General features: G+C 41.0%; 1 protein-coding gene across 8 annotated transcripts in view; it reads left to right on the forward strand.

Moving 5' to 3' along the window:
- Positions 1-16,454, forward strand: part of pde4ba (phosphodiesterase 4B, cAMP-specific a) — a 217,289-nt gene extending 200,835 nt beyond the window's left edge. For 6 of the 8 annotated variants that reach the window (XM_062998065.1, XM_062998066.1, XM_062998067.1 and 3 more), the window contains 9 exons: positions 7,359-7,452; positions 9,982-10,157; positions 10,252-10,350; positions 10,443-10,607; positions 10,706-10,805; positions 11,449-11,603; positions 11,696-11,818; positions 11,938-12,120; positions 13,125-16,454. In XM_062998065.1, coding sequence (XP_062854135.1) covers positions 7,359-7,452; positions 9,982-10,157; positions 10,252-10,350; positions 10,443-10,607; positions 10,706-10,805; positions 11,449-11,603; positions 11,696-11,818; positions 11,938-12,120; positions 13,125-13,550 — 1,521 coding nt within the window. In that variant the 3' untranslated portion in view covers positions 13,551-16,454. Of the gene's footprint in view, positions 1-9; positions 136-6,187; positions 6,604-7,358; positions 7,453-9,981; positions 10,158-10,251; positions 10,351-10,442; positions 10,608-10,705; positions 10,806-11,448; positions 11,604-11,695; positions 11,819-11,937; positions 12,121-13,124 lie in introns of those variants that run through there. The other 2 variants (XM_062998071.1, XM_062998072.1) reach the window with 2 other exon arrangements.
- The last annotated feature ends 464 nt before the right edge of the window (positions 16,455-16,918 follow it).

Below are 16,918 nucleotides of genomic sequence, written 5' to 3' on the forward strand. Positions count from 1 at the left end.
TCAGTTCGATGCCACACGTGTAGCTCAGAAGCTCAGAAGCTCGGAGGTTCGAATCCGCCGCGTCTCAAGATGGGAGCTTGTTGCTTCGAGAGGAAAGAACACAGGAAGTTTGGGAAAATGAACTGCTGGAGAAAAGTGAGTTCCGATTCATCCTGTCTGTCCTGCTGAGACTGGTTAGAGAAGTTAGTTACTGGTTGTTAGATGGTTGTTGGATTGTTGGATTGTTCTAATTTAAATCTGTTCCTTCGTGCTCCTCATGCGTTTGGTCCTGGATGTATGAACGGGGTTTATTGTTGTTAGAAGATCCAGATTTTACTTCTTATTTAGTCAAATGTGCATCATTTTAATAACATAAACACTTTTTATTTGTTTAGTCGGGCTTTTATTAACAGAACCGAGTTGTTTACAGACGTCTATTATTGTTCAGCCTTTTTTATTCACTTAATCTGAACCAGTCTGGAACTTATTTGGTTTATATTTTGGAGTCTTGTATTTTATAAATACATAGTCTGTCAAACTTGATTAAGTTGCATAAAAAAACTTTTATTTTTTACTAAAATCTGTTTTGCAGGACCTGGCTGTCTGGTCGTCTGGTCTTTTTACACAAAAAATGGACTCGAATTAATATTAATTATAATTTTCTGATTAATAAATGAAAGATTTTGGCTGAAATTAATATTAATTATAATTTCCTGATTAATAAATGAAAGATTTTGGCTTAAATTAATATGAATTATAATTTCCTGATTTAATAAACAAAAGATTTTGGCTCAAATTAATATCAGTTATTATTTCTTGATTAATTAAAAAAAGATTTTGGCTCAAATTAATATTAATTATTATTTCCTGATTAATAAACAAAGGATTTTGGCTCAAATTAATATTAATTATAATTTTTTGATAAACAAACAAAAGCTTCCGGATCATTAATCAGAATTACTTTTAGTTTTTGCTTATTGATAATAATAATATTAATATTTCATACAGCGGAAGTTCAATGTGCTTTACAGGACAGAAAATACAGCAATTTTATAATTTCTCTTGAATGATCTATAAAACTGACTCCAGGTTGGAGGAAAACTGCACAGACTGAACCCTCAATACAGTACCTGCTGATCTGTTGTGTATTTTACTTAGAGACAATTAAAATCAAAGTAAAATATGGTATTTAGGATGAATTTTAACAAGTGCTAAGTTCCTAGGTTGTGTTTTGTTGTGAAATGTGGTCGACACTTCCTCACACACACACACACACACACACACACACACACACACACACACACACACACACACACACACACTCACTCTTGAGTCACTCAGAGGAAGTGAAGTGCTGAATGCCTCATAACTCAGGGTTTCTCCGAAGCTCCGTTAGCTCACGCTGTCCGGGCTCCAGATCTTCCTCAGAAAGCTCTTATGTCATAAGATGAAGCAGTTTGTCACCCTGTAGTGCGTCATTGGGTTTGTTCAGGTTGCTCGTAATGGGTTTGCCGCTATTGCAGCAATTCAGGGGAGATCATGAGTAATAACTTCTCACTCAAAAAGATTCATTCCAGGATCTTCAGTCCAGCTCACAGTTAATGTGTGTTTATGTGTTTAGTTAAAGGCGTAAGAAAATACTCTCTTATATAGAAAAGCATTTTAACACAGTATAGTAATACACTACTATTAGTCGGTTCTGGGAGTGGAGTCGAGTTTCGAGGTATTTTTTCCCATAAGGATGTTTGGGGAACCTGTTAATGCGTCCATGGTCCCGTGGAGCTGCAGATATTTTAGTCTCATGTAAAATAATGAGGTTGTTTTTGACACTTAAACACTGAAAATAACACAAATATAATATAAACACACTGAAATACAATTACTAACAGTTAAACATCAATAAAAATACAATAAAAGCTGCACTTTAGTTTTACTTCTTTATTGTTTCATGACACTTCTTAATGGTGGAGATGCTCGATCTTGGAATAGCGTATTCCCTTCAGTACCGGCGCATTCACATTCTGCGCCGCTGTGCCGTTATTTCCTATGAAGTGTGATGGCGGTGCACAAAACTTAGCGTGACTTATTGTAGTAAAACAGCGAGTGAGGAATGTGATTAGTGGAGGAACTTATGAGCAGTAATAATGAAGAGAAGTTTAGTGCTCCTGTCTCCTTCTTTTACTACATTAAACCACATTAATCTTTATTTTCAACCAGAAGCGTTTTAGACTCTGGGAGAAGCTGATTCTGATTCTCACCATTTCTCAGAAGCTGGAGCTGTAACACAAGTTTAAAAGTGAAACAGGGAGGAGAATCCAGATAAACACAGATACATGTGGAGCTGTAACCCTGGATCTGCACCTTATTCCACACTAATGCAGATTCAGCTCATGTTCACACACTGATGAGGTTCATTGTTAATGATTGTTAATTTCTCCACAAAGGGCTTCAAGTTTCAAAGCTTTTGAGTTTAGGGGACGTCGAGTTATATATATTATATTCTGTGCGCAATTACTGCAGTAGCTGAACGCTGGCTTTCATTAATGTCACATATCAACACAAAACATTCACAGCTCATTACGTTCAAAGCCCTTTGTAGCTTAAGCCTGGCGTATCTCCTGTGTCCCTAAATACCCCCCTGTACCCTGCTAAGGTCCTCAGATGGCAGATCCCTCACTCACAGTGGTCCTCAGTGGAACTATTTCCCTAATTTCTTCATGACTGTTGGTCCGTCTTCTGAGCTTTGAGGTTCAGTTTCTCTCCGCTGGACGTAGATTCCGGCTCCCAACGGTGTAAAGTAGATTGTTTATATGGTTGTATTGATGTATATGACCTAGATGGTGATTTTTGTGGACGTTACTGAACGTCGTGGCTTGTTTTTATGGTGTATGTTCAGTATGCTGGGCTGCATAACACAGTTCCTCGTTAGGGAAAATAAAGGGAACTGAACTGATCTGAACTCAACTCAGCTCAACTCAAATGAACTGAACTGATCTGAACTGATGTGAAATGAACTGAAGTGACCTAGAGATTTAAAAAGGCGCTATATAAATAAAACTCATTATTCTGATCATATTATTATAAATAATGTGGATGATGATAATAATAATAATAATAATAATAATAATAATAGCTATTATAATATTATAGCTGTGATTATTATTATTATAGTTATTATTACTATATTATTATTATAGTGGGTAGCACTGTCGCCTCACAGCAAGAAGGTCCTTGGTTCGATCCCCAGGTGCGGCGGTCCGGGTCCTTTCTGTGTGGAGTTTGTATGTTCTCCCCGTGTCTGTGTGGGTTTCCTCCGGGAGCTCCGGTTTCCCCCCACAGTCCAAAGACGGGCAAGTGAGGTGAATTGAAGACACTAAATTGTTTATTGTTGTTTGAGATTAAACTTGTGAACTGATGGATCTTGTGTAACGATTAACTATCGTTTCTATCATGAATTAACCAAAGTGTAAAACATGACGTTAAAATCATAATAAATAAATAAATGTTATTGGAGTCCGGCAGAATCCAGACTTTTATATGCAGCCACTGTTGGACCCTTGAGCAAGGTCCTGAACCCTAACTGATCCAGGGCTTTCAATCAAGCTGGAATATGTGGAAAAATAATTTCATTGCACTGTACTGTGTATATGAATATACGTATAACAAATAAAGGCTTCCTTCTACTAAATAGCAATAATAATATTATGAATAAATAACACACTATTTTACAGTACCAAGAACAGACCAGTTAGCAGCTCTTTAGAGCTGAGACTGTTAGTGCAGGTCCTGCAGTACCCCTGCCCTGCTTTCCAACACACCTAATCCATCTGTTTACCACTATCAGTTAAGTAAAAGGAGTGTAAATGTTAAAATTTACACAGCAGAGGTTCCTCAGGACCGGGAGATTCAGGAGGACAGTTTATAATCAAGGTAATGTTGATACTGCCCACTAGTGGACGTCAAGAGTAGTTTCAAAACACACACACACACACACACACACACACACACACACACACACACACAAGCAAAATCTCACTGCAGGTCTTGTTTTTTAGGTCATTTCTTGCTGAATTATGTTGTTATGTTATAAATAAAATCAGAATCGGAGCATCTATTAATTACTGCATCAGTACAAGTAAAATCTTTAGGCAAATTTTTGATATGTATTATTTTTTTGCCAATTTACATCCAGTACTGACTGTTACTAAGCTGGGCTGCAAACAAATGAGTCGAAATGTTCATGTGTTTAATAAATACATCACATTCTTTATTTTATTCTGTTTATTTCTATTCTGAAGGATTCTGTCCATTGTGTCTGACTACTCTTGTGTATTTATCTAATCTTTATGATTCTATTTTATTCAATCTTCATCATTTTTATCTTTAATACACATATTTTATTCATTTGTTTAATTAAACAATGTATTTTTTACTTATTTCTGACTGTTCTGTCCCCATATCTGAGACTATTTAAGTATTATTATATATTTATTTGGGGTTTTAATGCATTCATTGTGTTAGCATTAATACCCCAGTAAAAGTACGAATCCGTTTGAAAGGCAGACCCTTGTGCAGAAACCTAGAGCAGATCAGATTGCCCTGGATCTGCCAGCCTTGGCGGCAAAACTTGAGATGGCACTCGATGATGTGGGTCTAAAATAGCTCAGACACGTAGGCAGGTTTCCCTGCCGCAGCACCGTGCGCAGAGAGATTCTCGGCCATTGTTTTTCTCTCGCTCGTCTCGGCTCATTTTTAAATACACACACACACACACACACACACACACGGGTGCATATTCATCCAAGATGTGAGACTTTGTACCAGTTATGTCCCCGAAACGCTGATAACACTCAATTCATATCATGTTGTTTACATAAGTATGGATAGTATGGATGCACCAATCTAATCTTAACGTTTGGTATCGGATCAGGTCTGCGTTCTAAAACGCGTCAGCATTAAGATCTCAGGTGTTTGTTTAGAGTCAGCTCAGTTACTGTCAGCATGATAACGAGTTCTGCATAATACTCAGAGCTGTGACATGATTACTGGATGTATTTATCAGTCATCATATGTGATATCATCATGCCAGCCTTCCCCCTCAATCCTTACCCAATTCACCAGGGTTTTCCCCACCTTTGGACTCTTTGCTCATCGCTGCACCAAGGGCAGCCCATCGATTTTGGCTTTGTGCCTTGTGCCAGGGATGAAAGTGCATATGTATGTGTGTGTGTGTGTTTAGGCGTGAATAATCAGGGGCCGCACTGGCAGCGTCGGGCATGTGGCGCCGAGGTGCGTCAACACCCCAGAGACGATTCGGTAGGGCTCGGAGAGAGAATGTGAGGAAAGGAGGAAGGGAGGGAGGTTTTAAGGATGAAAAAAAGATGCTTCTGCAGCAGTCAGGTCCACGTGATGCTGTTGCCATGGCGTTAGGTTGTGACTGGTGCTTTTCGGATAGGGAACGCGAGCGAAAAGCAGGGCGAGAGGGACGAGGTGGGCTGATGTCACCGAAATGCAGAGCCTGTCTCGTCCTGCTTTCAGTGTGAAATGAAAGGGACCTCAATGGAAAATGGGCGAGAGACATAGAGAAAGAGATAAATAGAGAGAGAAGATCCTGGTCTAAGCCTTTAATAGAGCCTGTGATTGGTTAAAATTACGAATAAATATTATCATTCTCTAAGATATTTCTCAAAAGGTGCAGCTTATTGCAGCGTGCATCATCTTGCTTTCATGTGCAATGAAATGGACGTCAATGCTGTCCTGCACGGTGTGGAAAACGGTCGAGAGACATAGAGAAAGAATTAGAGAGAGAGAGAGAAGATCCTGGTCTAAGCCTCTAATAGAGCCTATAATTAGTTAAATCTGTAAAATTTACAATTAAATATTATCATTCTCTAAGATATTTCTCAAGAGATGCAGCTTATTGCAGCGTGCATCATCTTTCTTTCCCAAAAATGCGCAAAATTGAAGCAGGGGATGCTGCAGAACCAGGGCATCCTCATCCTCCCATCTTTGTTTTCCAGTTTTTTTTATCCTCCTCTCCCCTGCATAACGAAGCGGGCTCTCCCCCGCCTCTATCGCCTTTCTGTCAAATCATCTCATGGATGGTGTGTTGCTGAGGCTGACGCCGTACAGTGAGAGAACGGGAGGGGGGTAAAGCGAGCCGCCTCAGACATCCTCTCAGAGAGCGAGAGCGAGCCATTAGAGCTGCAGCAGCATCGGAGCAGCACTAATCCGAAAGAGGAAGCCCCCCTCCGGATAGATGAGCATCCCTGCGTTCTTCCTCGCCCCTCCGACCTCCCTCCCTCCATAACTCGCCCGCGCTCCCGGGACTGGCAGTGCATCTCCAGCTTTAGCACGGACATGACGACGACCCGCCGGAACGTGTCGGCCCGGCGCCGGGACGTCGGCCGCAGCCTGGGCTCAGCTCGCTAATCCGGAATACGAGAGGAGAGAAGAAGGGGTCGCACTCCCTTTCGTCTGCCTCTCTCTCTTTCTGGTTCGGTCCTGGTGAACAGCAGCGCACGACTGGATTTCTTTATTTCTTGATCGCTTTCGGGATATCAACCAGAATTCAAAATGCCTGAGGCGAACTACCTGCTCTCGGTGTCCTGGGGTTACATCAAGGTGTGTATGGACCACCCGGAAAGCGGTGGATGGTGTGGTTTGGTGGTTCGGTGGTCCGAGGCTGCGTGTGGTCTCCGCATGTGGAGCACGGTGTTCTCCGCTCCGTGGTGGGGGAACCTCTGGAATGCGCAGTTCCCCCTAGTTGCTCGAACCATCGCAGATGTGGTGAAATGCATGATAAATCATATGTGACAGATTTAAGCAAGAATTCGTCGGATTTTCCGACGTGACGCAGGACATGGCTGCCTTTTTTATGGCTGACTTATTTAATTATATATGCAATTGTTTATTTATTTCTGGGTGTTCTGCGTGCTGGGACGCCCACGGTTCTGAACACTGTGTCCTTTTGGGCTTTTTAAAATATTTATAAAATAATATGAGTCTTCAGATTATCATTAGTGCAATCAATGCGTATGATAATACACATGATGTTAATAGATTATTATATATTTGCAGTATATATACATATAATATAATTGTGTACTGTAATATAATTCCTCCCATGTGAGTGTGGATGCCAGTGTAAAATCATGGCAGTAGGTGGCTTGGCTGCTTTAAATTGTAATTGCAATGATATGTAATGAATTGGTGCACCGTCCAGCCTGAATTACCGCCCTGCGTCCAGTGTTTTTAACTAGATATCAAAACGTATCTATTAATCCCCTTTTCAAAGCAACACACACTATTGTTGTTGATTATTTTATTCTTCGTCGTTAATAATCATTTGTCCTGTTCTGTTTATTTTCCTCTCCTAGTTTAAAAGAATGCTGAACAGGGAGTTGACGCACCTTTCCGAGATGAGCAGATCTGGCAACCAGGTGTCAGAGTTCATCTCCAACACCTTTCTAGGTAAACAAATCACCTAAATATACACAAATAGCAAATGTATACAGATGTGCAAAGATATATGTATGATTGTTTGGACGTCCTGTCCAGTTGACGCTGTATATTGTACATAATGGGTAAAAATAATACACACTCTGAAATAATCGAGAATAAAAGAGGTATTTGGACACTGCACTGGGCTTTTGGAGAGAGAAATCCCCACTGCAGTCGGAGGGAGGGGTAAAGCGGAGGGAAATGCAGGAGGAACGAGATTCTGGTAGATGTGGGATGGATCTGATGTCGTAAAGGAGGGGGGTGCTGATGTACTCATAGACTCACGGTGGAACCCCTGTTATAGAACAGCCATGACTCACAAAAACCTCACACACCTCCTCATGTTTGGGTTCTTTGCGGCTGGCATCCCTCATCTAAAACTATCTCAAAATGGCACCGTGTGTGTCTCTTTTCGGAGAGCGTGTTGAGAGTGGTCCGGCGGGATTACTGCACGTGTTAGAGGCGCCACTCACGTGTGATCGTCCTCTTCTCACATGTCCGGTCACTTCTGCTACGTCGCACCAACATCTTTTCGGTCTGTCACGTGCAGCAGGCTCGGAGCGCCTCGTTTTTCAAGGAGCACGGACAAGGGGTTTAATTTGACCCTTGATCTGGCCTGGACCCCTATAATGATGGGCTGTACGATGAAGGTGCAGGAAAGAAGGTGACCAGGACAAACGAAAAACGTACTCACAGTGCACCTGGGTTCCTCACGGGCCTTGGGGAGCTGCTGACGTCACTCGACACTTGGTGCAGTTTTTACCTGTTGCCCTTTCTGGTGCAACCCTCCTGTTTCTATCCAGTCTTGGGACCGGCACAGATTTTACACCCGATGCCCATCCTGACGCAGCCCTCCTATTGATCCGGGTTTGGGACCTGCACTAAGAGTGCACTGATATGTCTTTCCAATGGTTGGGTTCACGAAACTCCATGCTCCTTCTGTATTTGTGAGCCCAGCCCGAGATTTAAACCCCCCAGAACCATCAAGCTACACCAGCTTGTCTAAAAAATACAGCCTAATATTACCAGTCATGTGTGATCGTCCTCTTCTTGTCCTGCTTCGTCTCACCAACTGGAAAATGGGATTATTGGTGACCGTATCCGAGGCTGTCACATGCAGCAGGCTTGAAGCGCATGACGTCTCTGAGGGGGTTAAATTTGACTCCTGGTCTGTTCTGGGGTCCAATCTGTACCATGTACCTTTATAATGATGGACTGTGTATGGTGAAGATGCAGGAAACCTCGTACCCACAGCTCAGACAGATATGAGACGATTATTTTGTGTTATCGCTATTGAGACCACAACCAGTAAATTTCTACCCTCAAACAGCTCAGATGTGGAAACCGTCAGTGTCATCCTGCACCTTTCTTTAGGTATTAAGAGAGGATCGTGACATTTCAATCATTATAGATCCGGAAGCTTCACACGCTGATGGAAGGTTTCATGAATGGAAGGCGTCATTAAGGTTTTCGGTCCCGGTCCCCCCTGCCGTGCCGCCTTTCTAGTTCATCATCAATGCAATGCTCCTGACCTTTCCAGGCATCAGATTATGGTGAGAGGCCACCGCTGCGGCGCGCCGAGAGGTCTTTAAGTGCAGATGAGGACTTCTCAATGAGAAGGTGTGAGCCGTGGAGGTGTTTCATGGCACCTGGGTCCCTCATGGACATGGCACAGTTTTTAGACAATCATGTCCACTGCTGATAGCAGCGCAGAGATTCGAACCCTGACCTGGATCCCCAGACCTCAGCAGTAGTGTGTCATAAAGTCATGAGCTATAAAGTTTCGGAACTTTGGAAACCTTTCGCATTCCAGTTAAAAATAATACATCTGTAATGGTGTCCCACAAGGTTCTACACTAGGATCGGTTATATTTTTATATTATAAACTATTCATTTTAGAATTCAGGTTTATAAAAGTGGACGAGTGGGCAGTGTGGTTAGTGGTAATGGTGTTCCACAAGGCTCACAATGTGACGCATAAAATTTGAGGTATTTATTTTAGTTAATAAGTACAAACTACTGATTGTGTCCTATAAAGCTTCAGAATTCAAGCCAGAATACTGTATTCAATAGTCACTCATGGCATTAATTGGCATTTACTAGCCATTAGGCATCACCACAGTGGATCGGCACAGTTTTTTACACCCAATGCCCATCCTGATGCAGCCCTCCTATTGATCCGGGCTTAGAACCTGCACTAAGGGTGCACTGATGTGTGTTTCCAATGTCTGGGTTCACAAAACCTCATGTACCTTCTGTATTAGTGAGCCAAGTCCAGGATTTAACCCCCAAACCATCACGCCACACCAGTTTACTTCAGAAATACTATAGAATACAGCCTACGATTACAAACGTGAGCTTTTGACACAATACTCAGAAAAGAAAAGTGTTATGATGTCAGAATATCTCCATTATCCATCTGTATGAGATATCAGTGTTAATAAACCATGATAAAATGGAACACAAAGAGCGAACGTTTCTTCTCATTTCGTCCTGCAGACAAACAGAACGAGGTAGAGATCCCGCCGCCCACACCGAAGGCCCGCGAGAAGAAAAAGAAGCAGCAGTTGATGACTCAGATCAGCGGCGTTAAGAAGGTGTCTCACGGGCCCAGCCTCAACAGCGGGATCACCCGCTTCGGCGTCAAAACCGACAAGGAGGACCTGCTCTCGAAGGTACGACCATCAAACTGGATTTTCCTCCAGAAATGTTTTAAGGAAGCTTTCGAGTTTCAGGATCCTCATGAAAGTGCTTTCTCGCTGTTTACAGGAACTAGAAGATCTGAACAAGTGGGGCTTGAATATCTTTACGGTGTCGGAATATTCCAACAGTCGTCCTCTCACCTGCATCATGTACGCAATCTTCCAGGTCGGTCCTCAATCCTGCTCTCCTTCAGTCGAATATTTACTAATAATACTCAAACGTGACCGTATAATCCTGATCTGGTTTTCATTAACCAGGAACGGGATCTATTAAAGACCTTCAAGATCCCGGCCGACACGTTTGTGATGTACATGATGACGCTGGAGGATCACTACCACTCGGACGTGGCGTACCACAACAGTCTTCATGCTGCTGACGTGGCCCAGTCCATGCACATCCTCCTCTCCACGCCCGCGCTAGATGTAAGGACCTGACGCATGGCTTATCAATACAGGATTATCGATATGGCTGATGGTTACCGGACTTCTTATTTACTCGCGTCTGATTCTGTCTTTTGCAGGCCGTCTTCACGGATCTGGAGATCCTGGCTGCTATTTTTGCGGCAGCCATTCATGATGTAGATCATCCAGGCGTTTCCAATCAGTTCCTCATCAACACAAGTAAGTAGATCATTTGATTAAATAAACAAAAATAATGAACTAAAACGAATCTGCCAGACTTACAGCAGTTTAGGAACTGTTGGAGTCACACAAGGCTCTACACTAGGTCCAATAATAAACTTAAGTAGCTCTACGAGGCGGATAACTAAACAGACTATGCTGGCTTACAGCAGTTTAGGAACTGTTGGAGTCCCACAAGGCTCTACACTACGTCCAATAACAAAGTTAAATAGCTCTCCGAGGTGGATAACTGAACACATTGTCTTTCCGTTTTCAGACTATGTTGGCTTACAGCAGTTTAGGAACTGTTGGAGTCCCACAAGGCTCAACACTAGGTCCAGTAATAAAGTTAAACATCTGCCCAAGTTGGATAACTAGACATCTCCCTTCCTTTTTTAGACTATGCTGGCATACAGCAGTTTAGGAACTCTTGGAGTCCCACAAGGCTCTACACTAGGTCCAATAATAAAGTTAAATAGCTCCACGAGGTGGATAACTGAACATTTTCCTTCCTTTTTCAGACTTTGCTGGCTTACTGTAGTTTGGGAACTGTTGGAGTCCCACAAGGCTCTACACTAGGTCCAATAATAAAGTAAACTATCTCCATGGAACAAATAACTAAACATTCCCCTTCCATTTTCAGACTCAGAGCTGGCACTCATGTACAACGACGAGTCCGTGCTGGAGAACCACCACCTAGCCGTCGGCTTTAAGCTGCTCCAGGAGGAGAACTGCGACATCTTCCAGAATCTCACCAAGAAGCAGAGGCAGTCGCTCCGAAAAATGGTCATCGACATGGTACGCCTGGCTAAACCCCCGGCTAAACGCCGCTTTCTCAGGCTATCGAGGCGGAACCTCATTTTTATTTTCATTTCCGTTCCCGCCCACAGGTACTCGCGACAGACATGTCCAAACACATGAGCTTACTGGCAGATCTGAAGACCATGGTGGAGACCAAGAAGGTTACCAGCTCAGGGGTGCTGCTTCTCGACAACTACACAGATAGAATACAGGTATGTTTAAGACACCTGCTGGCATCAGATGTTAAACTTCACCCACACTAGCCACAGATCTATAACTACAGATCACACCCTGTTCACTCTAATCAGAGGCGTGTTCTGATCTATCTCAGGTGCTTCGGAACATGGTGCACTGCGCCGACCTGAGCAACCCCACCAAGTCTCTGGAGCTGTACAGGCAGTGGACAGACCGCATCATGGAGGAGTTCTTTCACCAGGGCGACCGCGAGAGGGAGCGTGGCATGGAGATCAGCCCCATGTGTGATAAACACACCGCCTCTGTGGAGAAATCGCAGGTATGTGGTTGTGTTTATATATATATATACTATTAAACTGGTACATTACTGGCCCATACATACATACATCTAAATTAACAATTTAATGCGAAAAAACGTCATTTTATATATAAAAATTAAATGTCAGTACAGTATAAAACATATAATAATATAAGGTTATCTGCTCTTGTCCTGCTCCTGATACTTAACTTGGTTCCAGAATCTCTCAAACAGCAGCAGTTTTAAGAACAGATCACGGTGTCCCACAGGGCTGTACCCTGAGAACTATAATCATTAAACCATATTTAATGCTTTATTAAAATGTACAAACTAGTAATAGGATCTCAGAGGACCTTAAAAACATATATACTGTACATTTAAAGCAATATTCAGACTGATGCATTAATTATATATATTTTTTGAGTGTATAATAATAATATTATTAATAATAATAATTGTAATAATAATAATATTAATAATAATAATGATAATAATAGTATTAATAATAATAATAATTGTGATAATATTAATAATAATAATAATAATTGTAATAATAATAATATTAAGTGTAATATAATAATAATGATAATAATAATAATAATAATTATAATAATAATAGTATTAATAATAATTGTAATAATAATAATAACAATAATAATAACAATAATGATAATAATAATAATAATTGTTCCCTAAAACTAAAAATGAAGTATGTGGAATAAAATAGGACTACCCTAAATATGATGTATTTATATTTACACTAGTCTTATTTCTGTCAGCAATGATATTACCTTAATAATAATGGGTGACATGGTGGCGCAGTTGGTAGCAGGGTCCAGTTTGCATGTTCTCTACGTGTTTGTGTGGGTTTTTCTTTGGGTGCTCTGGTTTCCCCCCACAGTCCAAAGACGTGCAGTCCGGTTAACTGGAGATGCTAGAAATCATTTAGGATAATGTGATGTTAAAACAGACAGTGAATGAATGAATGAATGAATGGGGACTCACGGCGCCTCGTCTCTTTCCAGGTGGGCTTCATCGACTACATCGTGCACCCGCTGTGGGAGACCTGGGCCGACCTGGTGCACCCAGACGCCCAGGACATCCTGGACACGCTGGAGGACAATCGGAACTGGTACCAGAGCATGATCCCTCAGAGTCCCTCGCCCCCGTTCTACCCGCCCGACAAAGAGGGTCACGCCGGGGGGCCGGCGGCTGACAAGTTCCAGTTCGAGCTCACGCTGGAGGAGGAGGACTCGGAGGGGACGGAAAAGGACGATCAGGATGAGCGAGACGGACAGAGTCAGGGAGACGAGGAAGATGAAGAGGAGGAGGACGACGATGAGAAAGACGCCGAGGACGGAGCGGAAGATGAAAATCCAGAAGACGAGATGGAATCAGCCACGACTCACATTGAGATCGTGACGGAAGACGCGTCGCCGGTGGACACATAGGACTTTTATTTCGCCCGCCGTAGTGGGTAGTCGTCTTTTTTCCCCCAGCAGTCGATGCTTTTTACCCGCAGGGAAGTTTTTCCGCGCCTCTCGGGAGGAGGACTGGCCCTCCTTGCACTTGCGTTTGGAGCCAGTTGGGTCGGAGCTCTCAGGAAATAAATGCTGCAGACATTTTTTTTGGAGCTGGACGATGGACGCGATGAAGGATCGGGGCCAATCACGGACATTCTGAGGAGTGGAGTTTGACACTACTGAGAGATTTTCTTTGTTGTTTTTTTTTGTACCGAGTGACTTTTATTTTGTAAAGCTATCGGGACGGATCCGGGTAGCAGACGAACTACTGATGAACAAGCGTTTGTAAAGAGAGGAACCGTTTACTTTTCTGTACCATTTGTCTAAAGACTCGTGTGCCTTTTTTACTATCGTCTTTTTATGGTCTTTTTTATTTATTGAACACACTTTAGTAGAACTGTACATGAAAACGTCGTTTTGTTTTTTTATTCTAAAGGCGAATCAGACTAGCTCACGCACGTTGTTTTCTACACGCCGAAGAAAGAACCGTCTTCCTTTATATTTGGCAATAGAATTAATAAATAATCCAAATGTCTGACGCGCATTCAGAAAACCTAGAGATGTTCTGTATTCCAGTCGAAGATGCACTTTGTTCCATTTTTATTCTTATTTTAATCGTTTTTTTAATACTGTTAGCACATTTTTAGATTTAGATGCACCATTATTTCACAGCGATCTTAGTAAAACTGACTTGTGGACACATGGACGCGACTAGGCCTGTCATGATGATAAATGATGAAATTTTGCTTTCTGTCGACTCTACGTGGGCTCGGTGGGTAGCACCGTCACCTCACAGTGAGAAGATCCTGGGTTCGATTCCTAGCCGAATTTGCATGTTCTCCTCGTGTCCCACTTACAGTAATTCTGGCCATTATTAGTAATAGTATGTAATGCATAATTACAGTATAATATATACATTATTATATAATAGGGATGTAACGATGCACCACAAGACAGTTAATAACCGATTCAAAAATTGCACCATTCAAATCATGTATAATGAATCGATATTCACTTTAAACAGCAGAGCTATACACCTCGCCTGGTTGACGTCACTGGCGCTATACGCCTAGTTGCCAGATTCTGGGTTTTTCAGGCAAATTGGGCTTAATTCAAAATTGTTTTGCATAGTTTGTACCTACCTCAGAAATAAAAGGACATCGCATCACATCGTGGGTAGAGTATCGTTACATCCCTAATTATATAACTATCAATAAAATGAATCAGATATTCATCATCGCCTCAAATAGCAGCAATCAGCTCAAATAAATAATTAGAAACAATGCACACATGCAAACTAGATGCTCCCAAACTTTTACCTGATTAGGAATTGAATTTTTTACCTGATCTGTCCTGCAGCTCGATTTGTCTAAACAATACTTCATACAGGACGCATTTATCAACCAACGTTCACTCAGTAGCCGGGTCATGCTGGTCAGGGTTGTGTGGGGTCCAGCTGGAAACACTGGGTGCAGGAAGGGAATAGAACCCAGATAGGGGAGTCAGACTATCAAGCTAGAGACTGTGACTTGCAACCTCTGCTGGCTGATCGGTGGTGCTGCACAGAGACGGGGGATAACGGAGATCAGTGCTGGACCAGTAATCAGAAGGTTGCAAGTTCAAGCCCCACTGTCGCCAAGTGGCTTTGGATAAAAGCGTTCGCTAAATGCTGCAGATGTAATTAATAATAAAAAGCAGAAATTAAATTCAGTTGTAGCTAAACGAGCACATTTGGGCTTTTATTTTACTCTCAATGGATCATTTTTTAAGTGTAAAGTTTTATTCCATTAAAATACTTTACAGTTCACTCCAGTTTTGTGGTGTAGGTTTAACCTCTTGGTGTATTTAACGGCCAAAGTAGCATGCACGATGTGTGTGTGTGTGTTTTATATATGTGTGTGTGAGTGCTTTCTGTCTCCTCATGCCTGGTTTTGTACATGACTCCTGCGTTTAGTTTGTTTATATCGGCTGCCGTCGGTCCTCCGCTGTTTAGAACAGTGTATTTATTAAACTCTCTGTACAGGAACGGTTGCTTTGTAAATTTATGATATATATTTTTTATTTATATGCACTTGCATTACCGGAATCTGGTGGTGTCTCTTTTTTGTGTAGTGGGCTCTTGGATGGAGTCTGTTCTATTTTGTAATATGGTTTTATTTCTGTTCTGTTTTAAATATGGATGAATAAATATCATATTATATTATATTATTCTCTATAGATATATCGCACAATATACAACTATACTGACATACGACTGCCCTGAAACGTAGCTTGAAGACACCTATCGGTCACGCGATCACACCGTAGACGTGGCTCAGACCTTAGAACCTTCGTGTATCACCGTTTGGTGCAACAATCCACAAAAATAGAAATAATAAACACCTTAAAGGCACGAGATGGTACGCAGAGCGGAGATTTGAACCCCCGTGCAGCATGTTGAACACAGATTGCTAATAACGGCTCAGAAATTTTGCCTCCACACTCACCGGTCACAAACGTCACCGAACACCTCGACACCTAAATGTGATCCTCTGTAATGGATTGTGCTAATGTGAACTACTTTCTGAGCTTGTTAGCAGTTTTGAGATTCAATCTGTCGGTATTACTTTGTTCATCTATGTTTGAGATCTTTTGGTCTCAACTCGTGTCCAAAAGGATTAGAGTTAGTAATATCTGCATGAGGGACGGGTCGTTTTACGTCTAGTGATCCCACATTGTTGCAGGTGAATATTTAATGTTTCACACGATGTATGGTTATACTATTGTATATTGTGTTTAATGAAATCTGAACCTACTTTTCTATGAAGTGATTAAAATGAAGCATGAATATAATTCAAACGTCCTGGTGTTTTTATTATTATTATTATTATCATTAATTATTATCATTAATTATTATTATTATCATTTCATTATTATTATTATTATCTTTATTATTATTTATATTATTATCATTATTATTATCATTATTATTATTATTATTATCATTATTATTATCATTATTATTATTATTGTTATCCCTATTATTATTATCATTATTATTATTATTATTATTATTATCCCTATTATTATTATTATCGTTATTATTACTATTATTATTATTATCTCTATTATTATTATTATCCCTATTATTATTATTATTATTATTAATATCATTATTATTATTATTATCATTATTATTATTATTATTATCGTTATTATTATTATTATCATTATTATTATCCCTATTATTATTGTCATTATTATTATTATTATTATCCCTATTATTATTATTATTATTATTATTATCGTTATTATTA

The sequence above is a fragment of the Trichomycterus rosablanca genome, chromosome 6 (assembly GCF_030014385.1).
Source record: "Trichomycterus rosablanca isolate fTriRos1 chromosome 6, fTriRos1.hap1, whole genome shotgun sequence".
Lineage (NCBI taxonomy): Eukaryota > Metazoa > Chordata > Actinopteri > Siluriformes > Trichomycteridae > Trichomycterus > Trichomycterus rosablanca.